Source organism: Crocodylus porosus, unplaced genomic scaffold (assembly GCF_001723895.1).
Source record: "Crocodylus porosus isolate Cpor-Errol unplaced genomic scaffold, CroPor_comp1, whole genome shotgun sequence".
Lineage (NCBI taxonomy): Eukaryota > Metazoa > Chordata > Crocodylia > Crocodylidae > Crocodylus > Crocodylus porosus.
The window spans coordinates 23,046,843-23,060,711 of NW_017728914.1; the positions used below are offsets into that span (position 1 = coordinate 23,046,843).

Below are 13,869 nucleotides of genomic sequence, written 5' to 3' on the forward strand. Positions count from 1 at the left end.
GGCCATGCTACCTGGTATGGTGTGGGGACCCCAGCCAAGGGCAGGGGGTGCCACATGTCTCCCCTGCTCCTCCCTCCAGCCTGCGCTGGGGTTGAATGTACTCTGATGCTGCCTGCACAAGCTGGGGCCACCACAGCTGCTGCACTTCAGCCCAATTGGGATGGGGGCAGCTGGGAGCCCCCTCTGGCAGGGCTGTGGGGGCTGTGGTTTGAAAGTGAGGGGCACCAAGAGGGGTGGGGGACTGGGTCAGGAGTCCCAAGAGGGGTGGGGCACTGGCAGTGCCAGGGGGCTGCAGGTCAGGAGTGCAGGACACTAGCAGGGATGGGGGAGCTGCACACTGGTAGTGAGGGGCACCAGTATAGCCTGGGGTGTGGGGACTGTGGGCTGGGAGTGAGGGGCACCAGCAGGGCCATCGGGTTGTGGGCTGGGAGTGAAGGGCAGTGGCAGCGCCAGAGGGTTGTGGATCAGGGGTGAGGGGCACTGGTAGGGCTGGGGGTGAGGGAAGGGGCTGCAGCTTTATTTTTTTTTTTACATTTAATTTCTGAGGCAATAACATTTATTTACCGTAACAGTTAGAAACTGCCCCACCATATCATATATACTTCATTTTTGGTGTCCTCTGTTTTTGGAACTGGAAACACGGTAACTATACCGTGTGCATACACCACTCCTGGGACGTTTCTGGAAAGGCACAACTTTTCCAGGGGCAAATGCAACATCTGTTCCTAGCCAATGACAGCATCAACTACATTTCTTAGCAAAGCATCCAATGCTTTCACACTCTTCACTGTTAAAAAAAACAGGAACCCTATTTCTACCTTCAACTTCCATCCATTGGCTCTTTTTATTTTTTTTTTTACTTTTGCCACACACTGACATCATAATGTCTTTGCATAAATGTTGCTTGAGAACATCTTAAGCTTTTCTCATTGTCAATATAGCCAAAACTTGCATCTGAGTCTTCAGAGATCCTGCAACCTATCTCATTAGCCTTCTTGTTTAGGACAGTGTCACTCCAGAATGCTGTAGCTTAAGGCCACTGTTCCCCGCCATTGTGTCAGATACAAGTTCCTTGGCTTTGGGACAGGGAGGGAAGGGAAGGCTGTGCATTAAGTCTCACGTATCCCTTTGAAAACCTTTACTTCTCAGTGTAACCTTTCACAATTTACTTTGTCTACTCTGCTATCACCCTGGCTCTCAGATACCTTCCTCTCCTCTGCTGGGACTGCTGGTTGGCAGGGCCCTCTTGTCATTTCTCGCAGGTGTCTCCTTTCCCTTTAAATAGTTGGGAAAAAAATTCTTAACACGCTTTCCGGTTTAAAAACCCTACCGTACATTTTGAACACTTTATTGATGGCGCATCATACCACGGTCGTACAAATACAGTAATTATCGCGCACACGGCAACACTGAGCAAGGCGCGGGGCCGCTTGGGAAAGGAAATGTGGTGCCGACCCCCCTATTTCTGCGGCTTGGTATGGCCCAGCGCAGGGCATGACGGGACGTGTAGTGCAGCTGCCGCGCTGCCAGGAATGACACGTGGCTCAGCCGAGGGCCCATCGGTGCGGTGGCTGCTGGGAGTGGTAGTTTTGCAGCTCCAGGGCAGCTCGGCCGCGGGCTGATTTAGAGACACACTTCCCGTCAGGCCTTGTGGCGGTGGCCTGGTTCGTGGCTTGCTGCGGCGTGGAGGAGTCTCGGGAGGTGGCGGCATGGCGGTGAGCAGGGGCGTGGGGGCTGGAGCCGGCTTCCGACATCAGCTGCCTGCAGGTCTTGGGGGATTCACAGCCTCTGGCTTATGTCTGTATAAAAAGCCGGAGCTTGGGAAATCATATATATATATAAATAAAATTAATTAGTGTGTGTGGTTATATATCGTATATATGATTTTCTCCGTTTCATTGCCTGGCTGTGAAACAGAAGGAGCCAGTGGCCCAACCTTGCAATGAGTCTGGCAGGCTTTTGTTATATAAAGCTGGAAATACCTTATCCCTCTTTTGACAAGTGTCTATTGTAGCTGTGGGATGCTGGCAAGTAACTTGTCGCTGTGGGGCACTACTGAGCAACGTTTGTACTAATAATGCTAGCAGGTCAGCTGTCATAGCTGAGGAGGGGAGTACTAATAATGCTTGCACGGCTCCTGTCGTAGCTGCGGAGGGGAGGACCACTGAGATTAGCGACACTAATGATGTTTACAGGTAACTTGTTGCTGGGCATGACCACTGAGTAATATTTAGAGGTCCACCCATATCAGTACCAATCCAACATGCAACCGATATAAGAGGAAAATTAACACTATTGGCTGTCAGCTTCTTTCGGCTGGTGTAGCCGATCATGTTCGCTGATAAATAATAACATAATAAGCCTTCTGGCCAGGGCCTCTGGATAAGTCCCACTGACTTATTCATAGGTTCATAGACATTAGAGCAGGGGCGGGCAATTATTTCAGGCAGAGGGCCACTTACTGAGTTTTGGCAAGCCATTGAGGGCCTTGTGATGGGCAGCCAGGGGCAGATAAATATTAATTTTCTACATTTTTAGGGGCCCTGGTGGGCCACATTTTACACACCCCTGTATTAGAGGCTGGAAGGGACCTTGTGAGATCGCTGAGTCCAGCCCCCTGCCCAGAGCTGACCCGAGCAGGGCGCAGGGCCTGTGGCAAATCAGCCCATGAGGCCCGCCCCCCCCCGCTCTGATACTATGTGCCCTGGACCAAAGAAGCTGCTGCCGCCATTGAGAGCTGCAGCGTGGGCAGGGGGTAGTGAGCTGCTGGACCTAAGGCTGATGGTGGTGGCATGGAGTCGCTGCAGCCGCTCCACCCAGCTCCATGGGCCGCCCTGCAAAGAAGCATGGGGCCCAGGGCGGTTGTCCTGATTTGCCCCCATCTCAGGGATGGCCCCGAATTAGGCAGGAAGTCTGCTGGGGTCAAGTGACCCCTGCAAGATAAGCATCCAAATACCATGTGAATGGGTCTAGAGTAGGTGCTTGCACCACCTCTGTGGGGAGTCTGTTTCAGACCGTGGACACTTCAGCATTCACAGTGTTGGACTTGAAGTTTATTAGGACCTCTTAGCTGAGGAACTCATGATATAGGTACAGTTGGTCTGCAGTGTTCTTTTGCAGTTGTAGGAAGTATCAATTCAATTTAATGGATGGTGAAACTGAGGCCTGGTATGAATTGATTGGATTAATTTATGAATTGGGTTGAGAAATGAAGTTACATGACTTATCGTTGCTTGTTGAAACTACTAAATATCTCAGCTCTCTTTGGCCCAAGCTGTGTGTTAGTCGGTTGGGTGTTAGTAATGCAGTAGCTGACCAGATATACCATATGTTGTAGCCATAATATGCTTACAATAGGCCTTTTATAGATTGAGAGTTACCATCCAACTTTCCATCTTAAAAAAAGTATTGGTGTCTCAATATTTTTGGCCTTATGATTAAGTCTTAGGGAGGGATACAGCTGTATGTGTGTGACTGCATAGTTCAAGTGAACATTTTAACACCTTTTACCCTTCTACCACAGTATTACATCCAGGTTAGGGCAGGGCAATAATGAACAATAACATTTTAAAATTGAATAGAAAACCAAAATTAGAAAAATGATATTGTAAGGTTAAGATTTTAGAATGGACAATTATTTTGGGCAGAGGGTTGTTTACCGAGTTTTGGCAAGCTGTTGAGGGCTGCATTTCCCTCTCTGGCGCAGGGAAGCAGGAACAGCTCCATGGTCCCAGGCCAGAAATCTCTGCTAGGCAGGGATTTCTGGATGGAGGGGGACATGGCTGGGCAGACCTTGCTGCTGGGTCCTGCCACCAGCTTCCTCTGGATCCTACTGCCCATGGCTCTTGTCATCTTTGACGTGCAGCTAGGAGCAAATAAATATTAATTTTCTAAATTTTTTAGGGGCCCCACAGGCTGGATAGAATGGCCTGGCAGGTCAAATCTGGACCCCAGGCTGTATTTTGCCCACCTCTGTTTTAGAATCAGTCAGCGTGCACTTATTACAAAATGTGAAAATCTGTTTTAGTTGGTTTGGAAACATGTTGGCAGTCTTGAATTAACTGTTAGAATTTGTCAACATTCAAATGATCCCATTTTGCTAGTGGTTTGTAATTCTGTACAGAATTCATGCTGGTGTTGATAAAGTATACTGCAAAATACTCCTAATGGTACCTTATCACTAGCATACTAATACTTTCTCAAATAATATGCATGGAAAGCTTCTCCACCTTTTAAAATGTATATAAAAGAAACCAACATTTAAAAAAAAATGAGATGCATGTCTGTTTAGAAGCACAAATTTAAAACACAGATTTTGCTTAAATTGGGAACAATGTATTTTGTATAAAATCAAGATATTTTATTTGGGAAGATGGGAGTGGAACAAGAGACTTGTTTAAAAATTTCTTAAAATTACTTTGAGGTATTATGGAAGCAGTATGGCATATTGACCTGGGGCCAATGCTGTAAGTTAGGAAAATTATGATGTCTACTGTCCAGAGTCACAAAACATAACAAGTCATACATTCCTGTTTACAAACCTGGAAACTTTAGGTAATGGTGCCTACTTCATTAATAGCTAGGTTAGGTTTAATTTATTTTTGTCAAGTACTCTGAAAATATGTGGCATTATGAAAATCTAAAACACTTTTCTGCATTCACATATACTGGGTGATATAAATTAAAACTTTAAAATTTTATTTTTATATATACTTATATATAAACTCTTCAGTAGACGGCAGATTGCCTCAGAGTAAGGAGTGGAATCTGGTTTTATGGTGCCAGTGTCCAATTACACGACCAGTTCATTCTGATGCCACTCTGTGACATATATTACGTTTCTGCTCTTGTTAGCCAAGCAAGTACCTAACTAGATTTTTCCTTCTCCTCCTATGTTGCATAGGAACGGAAAGGTACGGCAAAAGTAGACTTTCTGAAGAAAATTGAAAAAGAAATCCAGCGCAAGTGGGATGATGAACGAGTGTTTGAGTTTAATGTGTCTGATCTGGGGAGCCAGAGAAGGTAACTTTTTTAAAGTTTCTAAACAGAGCTGATTGCAACTTCTTACGTTACATTAAAAACTTCTGGTGGAAAATTGCACAGTATTTTTCTGCTTTCCAGAACTCTTGGTGTTCTGTAATATTTTGTTGCTGTTTCTGCATTTTGTTATCATCTCCGTAGTTGACAACATTTAAACAATGGTACCTGTGTGTTAACTGACATTTCATTTTGTTGCTTCCACCTCCTTTGTGACAGCAAAATCATCTGAGGTCTTCCTGTGAACTAGGTGACTTCCAAACTCTTTGGTACTTAGGAGGATTTGTTAGATTTAAAATTTTGGCTTCTGTTATCCCTGGTCCACACTTCCTACACAATTATTCCCAGAATTGGGTAACAGCCAGTGACCAAAAGGAACAAACTAACTTTAGTAACTGCTGTTTAATGGAAAATATTTTGTGATTTGTTTATGATTAGGTTATATCATCTGTTTTTCCTTCTGTAATACAGAAAAGAAAAAGTTTGAACTCTCTTATTTTTTGCAATATTATTATCAGTTATACCATGTTCATCTAGCAATAGACCAAGGCAATTATCAAGATTCAAGTTGTTCTTAATACATTTAGACAATAAAAGAAGGACAATACATTGGCCTGATTTTTTATTTTTTTCCACTCTGGGCTTTGATTTCTGTCCTTTATTGCTTTCCTCATCAGTTCTTGTTATCACAGCTACTAATTTACATTCATTCCTGTCAGTTTTTTATCCCCCGTTTATTGACTTTTTTTTAAAATACATGCTTGTATTCCCTCTGTTAAGTTCATTCTTTTGCTCGTTCTTTCGTTCTTGATTTTTAGATTTCAGAGTAGGACGTATTAGCTAATACTGTTAAGTAATTCTTAGTTATTCTCAACTTCTGTATAGATACTTTGTCTGGGTGATTTGTCTTGTTTGTTTAAGCTTTGTGAAATTAGCTATTTTAAAGTCTCAAGTATGTATATTGGTGGTTTGGGATCTCTGCATGTGTTACATGCAGACAGAATAAGAAAGTCATGCACCAAAGTGATTATTCTGTGATCAGTTCCTGCTTATTAAGATGTAATTCCTCGGTGTTTGATGTAATGCTTCTTGAATTAATTGAGAGAGCATCTCAGTTACCTTGGTTGCAGGCCATTAAGAGCTATGAAGAGGGTAACTAATAATACACACCTTTAATTATCAGAAAGATGTGAACAGAGGGAATTTGTGGCTCTGAAGTTTGTTTTTGTTGATGCTTTGTCAATTATGTTATCTTTCTGTTTGTTTAAATCTTCTGTTCAAAAGCTCATGATATGTCCAGACATTGTAAGGGCAACAGATAACTGATTTGCAAATTGGAAGGTGGGTGGCCACATTCTGCATTACAGAAGAGTTTGGAAGATGTTCAAACCCATCTTTAAGCAACAATAACCTGTTAGTGATTGTTTTCTAAACAACTGTACTTTCTTAGATTTTCATACAGGTAGTGCTGATAGTTAACAGCTTCTTCTGCCTAACCTTTAGCATGTTGTTAATGAATAAATTTCAGTTATGTTGTTTGCATAATAATGAAGACATTTATTTTGTTGCAAGTGTGAGTCTGCTGTAATGAAATATACTTTTTCATTTAATAGACTAAGTTAAACAAAATGTCTCTCTTTAAAAACTAGTTCTAGGGCTTTTTAAGTATCTCCTTTTTAATCTTTTTTCAGCAAAGGGAAGTACTTTGTCACCTTTCCATACCCATATATGAATGGTCGCCTTCATCTAGGACACACGTTTTCCTTATCTAAATGTGAGGTAAGACTTTTTCCCTTTTCTAAAAAAAGCCACCTCAGAACAAGTATTATTGTTAGATATTAGCCCTTAGGCCTTCCTTATTCTTTTGGCTCAGTAGTGATAAAGTGTTAGGATGTAAACTTTCTACTTTTGTTCCATTTTACATGAGACTAGAGAGGTTAAGATAGAAATATTTTGCTCCTGGTGATACTATTCCCAACAGACTGAAACTTTGATTTGAAAAATAGGATTGTTTTGGGATTCCTTCTTACTCTGACTTCAAATTCCACATTATTTTAGCAACTTTGTCTAACAGTTTTATGAGGGAAACTCAACACATCTTCCTTTTGTGTGAACTGTAGTACTGGTTAAATGCAAACAGCCATTTGTGCACAGAATCACTTCTCTGCATAGGTAGTTTTTTATAAACTTGCTTATATCCAAAAGAGGCCGTTTGCTGAAATTTAGGACATTGTTATATTCCTGGAGAACTAGTATGACTAGAAATTGGTTTACGTTAGCTTTCATAACAGCAGCTGCCAAAATCACGTGGGATTTGATGGGGCATAGGATGAGTGTCATTGTAATTGTAATATAGCATTTAAGGGAATGTTTGTGACTTACTGTGGTATTGCAGAAAGACCTATAAAGTGTAGAATGCCATCATTAGCTATCAGATGTGTGTCCTAATATTGCTGTTTCTCTTCATATAGGAAACCTGAAGTAAAAACAGTTTCTTGAGGCTTAGCAGCCAGTCAGTGGCAGAGCTGGGAGTAGGACAGAATTTTTTTAAGCCTTTGCTAAAATTAGTATTTAATGCTTTGTGTATTTTTTATAATTTTGTCTGCAGAATTATTTGTTGTCTTTTCTCTACTTACTGAAGAGTTAACTTATTCAAGTGCCTGTTGTAGTGTTTTGCAGTCATTGATTCATATGTGTCTCTTCACTTTGTAGTTTGCAGTTGGGTATCAGAGACTAAAAGGAAAGAATTGCCTGTTCCCCTTTGGTCTGCATTGCACTGGCATGCCCATTAAGGTAAGACTGCACTGAACTGCTGGCGTCTCTTCAGATCAGTTGTTTATTTTAAGGGATGTTTTTGGTTATCTCTACATTTCCTGTTCAGTCAGATGACACAATACTTTAAAGAACTCATAGATTTAGTTTGATTAAAATCTGCCAATCATTTAGTTTTACAGTAGAAAAACATAGCTGTACTTAAACTGAGTAATATATCTTGGAAGCTAACAGCCTCTTCTCAAATCAATGTTTAAATCAAATCCCATCAAGACTTTCTTGTTGTACACATGCAAGTAATCAATATGTGACATAGCAGGTACTGACAGAATGCAGGATTTACAAGATTTAGGGTGAAAGAGAAAGTTTCTAGGATGATGATGGGATTAGATTTTTAAATAGGGTAATTCTGGCTTGTATGTATGGGATTGAATTGATTGCCAAAAGAGACGAAGAGAAACCCTTATTCTCCAAGGCCTGTACACAGGGATCTGGCGGGGGATATCCTTCTGCTATCTTATTGACAATTTATCTGTTCAGCTAATGGCTTTTAATAGCTTCAGCCAATTTGGGTCCCACTGTGGTAGGCACTGTACAACCTTTAAATGATTCCACCTTCAGGAGATTATTTGGAGCTGTCCTGAGGGCCTCACATTGGCTTTTTCTGTCTATATTTTTATGTGCTATAGGAAATGTTAGCTCAAAAGGTGCAACTGGTATCTATGGTCCTTTCTCATTGTGCAAAGTCTTGGGAGTTTCACAGCTGCAGTAGAAAAGGAGATATAAAGTCCATACCTGGTATGATGAAGGTCACAGTGTATTCTTTGAAATAAAATAAATATTTGTTGTCAAATCAGTCACTCATAATTGCTCTGACTTCAGCTCCTGACCAGTTAGGATGGGTTACCAATGTCTCTTTGTTTAGGCCTGTGCAGACAAGCTGAAAAGGGAAATGGAATTGTATGGCTGCCCTCCTGAGTTCCCTGATGAGGAGGAGGAAGAGGAAGAAGCTTCTGTTAAGAAAGAGGAGGAAATAGTCATTAAAGACAAAGCAAAAGGCAAAAAGGTAGAGGTTTTAAACCAAGTCTTTTACAAAGTTTGGATTTGCAACTTAAGCTTCTAAATACATATTAGGTACCTTGTCATATGTACAGTTGTTTAAAATGATTTTTCTACATTAGTGTCATACCTTAGGGCTTTGAAAAGATGTTTTTGGAAGATTCCAAACAACTCATTTCAGTCCAAAAAATCTAACAGCAAGCTCTCATGGACTGTTTAGTCTTCAGAGAGAAATGAAGTTGGACTTTTGTGCTTCGAGTGTTGAAGATTACACTGGACAAATAAGTGAAGACCATGTTGTAGGAAACCATACTTTGTTGTCAGTGGGATGGATTAGATGGCCTTAATAGTATTTCCATTTCCAAATTTTTATATTCCCTTTGGGTTTTAATTGGAAAAGAAGAACCTGACCGACGTATTAAGGGCGTAGACAAATGTGTGTTTGGAACCTAAGGGGAGCTTGCGGTAGCTGTTACATTGGAACTATTATGTGTGCATGGATCTGTAGTGATGAAAGTAAGTTACATCGCCCTACCTTGGACTCTGGATGAAACAGCTTTCAATTTGGGAGCAGATTTGCAATGCTTATATTGTTGTAGATTCATGGGAATGTAATAACGCTGTCCTGAGCAGCAGCAGTTTCTTTCCCTCTCTCTCTTCACTTTGAAACTGCCCCGTGTATGTCCATACCCTAAGTAAAACCATATTAAAAAACTTCACTTATAAAACCAACTATTTGATGGGATTTTGTGGATTTGAAAAGGATCCAGAAGTAGGAAGGGAGGAGGAAACTCATAAGTCTTAAAGGATTAATTTTTTTAACACCCTCTTCCCCTTTTTAATGGCATCTTAGAGGAGCAGGTACATTTTGCAAGAGGTGCATTTGTTAATCTAGATCAGTCCTCCTCCTTCCTTCCACAAGTCCTGTGCCGAATGAACTTCTGTGGAGAAATGAATTTCTGATTAACTTCCAGCTATTGTCCTTAATATATATGAACAGGAATAAAAGTGATTGTAAGTTGGTCACAAAGATATAATGCAGCATAACTTACCCCTTTGCTCAAATAATACCCTTTTACTAGACCAACACCTTTCTGCACAAGTCACTGCTTGCCATCTAGATGGTGTTCACTGTTCTCTGATTGTGTTTAGACTCATCTGAAACTTGTTGTCATAGCTTCTTCACATTAGAGTGATGTTAGCTAGAAGTGCAGTCTTACCTATGCAATGGCTGCATCTACATGAGATGCTGACTGCGCAGTTGTTACTGCAGTCATTTAGTACTTGTTTACACAAATACTTGTATATGCAAGTACTAAATGACTGCACAGTAACTGGAGCCACTACACAATAGTATCGCTGAACAGCTTTTTTGTGATGCTGACTGCAAAGTAGCCTGGGACTACTGTGCACTAACGTTGCATCACATTCCTGCCACACGACACTACTGCGCATGAGTCACGGGCTACTACTGTGTAGTCAGCATCTCGTGTAGATGTGGCCAGTGTCTCCTTACTCACTTAGAGAGAGGCCACCAGACTCGTGGTGATAGTTTGCATATTTGGACTGGGAACCTGTTGTATTAACATGAAATGGAGGAGATAAAGCAAGATTCATTGGAATGTTTTATTTGTCTTTTTAGAGTAAAGCTGCAGCCAAGACTGGCTCTTCTAAATACCAGTGGGGGATTATGAAGTCTTTGGGTCTCTCTGATGAAGAGGTAGTGCATTTTTCTGAGGCTCAACATTGGCTTGATTACTTCCCACCTCTTGCTATCCAGGACCTGAAGAGCATGGGGTTGAAGGTATCTAATGAGATATGAATGCTTTTCTTATTGATATTACTAAATTAATAGTGAGGTTGCTTCTCTCCTTGATGTCTGAACCATTACAGTAATAAAATAATAATCCTTGCAGCATACAAAAGTGCTGTTAATTAAGCCTCATAATACCCTTGTATGATCAGCAAATGTTATCTCCATTTTACAGAGAAGACGCATAGATTACATGACATGCCCATGATTTTATAGAAAAACAAGACTAGAATACTAAATATATTCTTCTTTAGCTAACATTCATAGAGCTTAATGCACAATGAAAGGGGATCCCACCATTAAATACTGTAGTGATTAATTTATTTTAAAAATAAATAGGACTGTGATACTGCCACATAAATAAAACTGTGATACAGGTGAAACTCCTAAAAAGTCAGAAGGCACTGAAATCTAACTTCTGAATATAGCAGCCCAATGCTAATGTGTGTGTAAAGACTCAAAGGCTTTTGCAAAACTGTCATACTGCTAATCGTGCCCTAAGGAAGTTCTTATTTCACAGTTATCCCTGCAGTCATTTCCACCTCATACAGCAAACTCTCAATGTCACGTTGTTTTGTAACTATGAAATGTCTTCATGTTTTTGGTTCTTGGCATCTAGAGTTATTTGATAATGTAAGAAATAGGTGGGTACTGTCCAGTTCTCCCCAACTTCTTACTGGTTTAAGTGCAGCCCAAAGTCACTAGATTAAACAGAGTCAACATCTAGCGATGTTCGCACATACAGCAGTTAGGACCTCAGATTTCTGAGGTTGTGTCTGAAAGAGCAGATGGTGATTGAATGAATCTTGTGTATATGTGCATCAAACAATCAGGTCGTTTGTACTCTTTTTATGAAGTAAGCATTTTATAGGGTTTTAATGAAATAAATATTTATGGTGTTGGCAGGGCTTCCTGGAATATACTTACCTGTTACTTGGGTGTCTCTTTAGGTGGATTGGAGGCGTTCTTTCATTACTACTGATATTAACCCTTATTATGACTCATTTGTACGGTGGCAATATTTACAGCTGAAGGAAAGAAATAAAATTAAGTTTGGGAAGCGGTAAGTGCAGTCTTACATTACAAAAATATTTTTTTTCTGTGCTGTTCCTTAGAAACTTGGCAGTAATATTCTCTCTCTGACCTAACAATATTCAGTGTATAACTTGTTTTGAGGTTATTTGTGCAAGTTCTGTGCTGGCAAATGACCCATCTGACCATGTGGCTGCTGTGATTGAAAAGTTTGCCAGAGTGAGTCTTCAAACTTCAGTTGAGCTTTCCAGGAGCCTTCAGTATTGACCTGCACTCCCTTTCGTTGACTTGCATGTTACAACTTTTCTTTGATAGTAGTAAAATGTTTGGCCATAGTTGAGCAGTACTGAAAGTGAAGTTCTTTCGATGGGTACCTCGTCCTCTTTGCCTGCGGATTGTTCTACTTGCCACTAAATATTTTATTGCATTTCCTAGATACACAATTTATTCTCCAAAAGATGGACAGCCTTGCATGGATCATGACAGACAAACTGGGGAGGTAATGCTATTTTGGGGTTTTTGTTTTTTTGTTTTCTTAAATGGATTCTGAATATCTGTTGTCTTTTTTAAAAAAAAATCAATTAAAAAGCATGGCGTATATTGAAACTAGTGACTGTTAGATGTCAATATCAAAATACTGGTATAAGTAAACACTGCATTTTTGTGCACAACACAAACTTTTTCTATATATTTAAGCTTTCCATATATTAATGACATAAAATCAGTTAAGTCAGTCAAGCCAGTTTTCCCTCTGATTGTCTGGCACCTTGTGTCAACACTTCCAGTAGAGTGATTCTAACCTTGTTGAAGTGACTGTATAGATTCAACATAATGGCTTCCTTGAAATCTTTGATAAGTAAAAATAAAACAGGACCCAGTCTTATAGTGTGCATGCTGCTGAACTGCTGCTTATGTTAATGGAACTATATCTTACTTAAACTCTAGTGTTAGATCCTTAAAATTAGTGTCTGAATTATGCTGCTGCAGAATGTAGAACTGTTCTTTGATCAGGTTTCTTATACTGATTACTGCTTTGTGTGTGTACATCTTAGGGTGTTGGACCTCAAGAATACACCCTAATAAAAATGAAAGTGCTAGAACCTTACCCTGTGAAACTTAGGTAAGTATTGGATCCATAGACTCTTAAAGCCAGATAAAACAATTAGATCAATAGTCTGACCTCCTGTTTAACACGTAACAGAAATTTTTGTCTAGTTATATTATTGGGTAAAATATAGGCGTATGTTTGAAAAGCATCTTCTCTCTTTTAACTGGATGATAGAAACTTGCCAAGTGTTTCAAAAGTCACTTTTGGTAGACTTTCTTGAAATTTCAGATTGATAGTGCATGTGTGTATACATGTTAAAACATAAACGTGAAATAAATATTGAAGATCATTTTCTTGCTCTGTATTTTTCAACCCCTAAATTTTCTTTCTTACAAATGTTGATATCACAACTCAGATTTAAAGTACTTCTATGAAGGTGATATTTTCATTGTACATGAGCGCGCACCTCAGAGTTCTGATTCAGACTGTCATACATTTATGATTCTATTCCTCTTGACTAATAGAGTAGCCTTTTGTAGGAAAGGAAAAAGTACTTTGGTCAAGATTTTCAAAAGTGAAAAGTGATTGGTGGTGTCTGACTTGAGAGACCCTGAGATTTCATAAAGTCCTGAACGTCTGGGAAGCTAAAAATTGAGCACCCAGTATTGGTAACCACTTCGAAAATATTGGTTAGCACAGTGGAGCTCAACCTTTTGGCCATGTGGGCCAGATGAATGGTGCAGGGCCCATCTACAGGTTGGATCAGGCCCTGGGGCCTGACACAACCATTTCCCTGCCCCACACATGGATCCCAGAGGCCTGGTGCCACACCTTCCCATCCCTGCGTGCTGTGCTTGGGCACCCCATCTAGTGTGCAGGGCGTGGGGCTCCCCATGGGTCTGGAGATTTGGTTGCAGGAGAGTGGTGGGCCAGATGACAAAGCATTGTGGTCCAAAGGTTGAGCACCCTGGGTTTGCGCATTGGTTAGCACATTTGCTGTTCCATAATAAGACAAAATCTAATATTTAGTGAATGAAAAAGCCTAAGAGGTCATTCAGTTTGATCTGTTAATGAACATTCCTTACAGCAGTGGTTCTCAATCTTTTTG

At 40.5% G+C, this 13,869-nt stretch overlaps 1 protein-coding gene across 2 annotated transcripts in view; it reads left to right on the forward strand.

Annotated features, from left to right (window-relative positions):
* Positions 1-1,628: 1,628 nt before the first annotated feature.
* The window catches only part of LARS (leucyl-tRNA synthetase), a 46,455-nt gene continuing 34,214 nt past the window's right edge, over positions 1,629-13,869 (forward strand). The window contains exons 1-9 of one of the 2 annotated variants that reach the window (XM_019534997.1): positions 1,629-1,715; positions 4,904-5,022; positions 6,729-6,816; positions 7,750-7,830; positions 8,735-8,875; positions 10,511-10,672; positions 11,632-11,744; positions 12,149-12,212; positions 12,766-12,833. In XM_019534997.1, coding sequence (XP_019390542.1) covers positions 1,710-1,715; positions 4,904-5,022; positions 6,729-6,816; positions 7,750-7,830; positions 8,735-8,875; positions 10,511-10,672; positions 11,632-11,744; positions 12,149-12,212; positions 12,766-12,833 — 842 coding nt within the window. In that variant the 5' untranslated portion in view covers positions 1,629-1,709. The remainder of the gene's footprint in view (positions 1,716-4,903; positions 5,023-6,728; positions 6,817-7,749; positions 7,831-8,734; positions 8,876-10,510; positions 10,673-11,631; positions 11,745-12,148; positions 12,213-12,765; positions 12,834-13,869) is intronic. The other variant, XM_019534998.1, reaches the window with a different exon arrangement.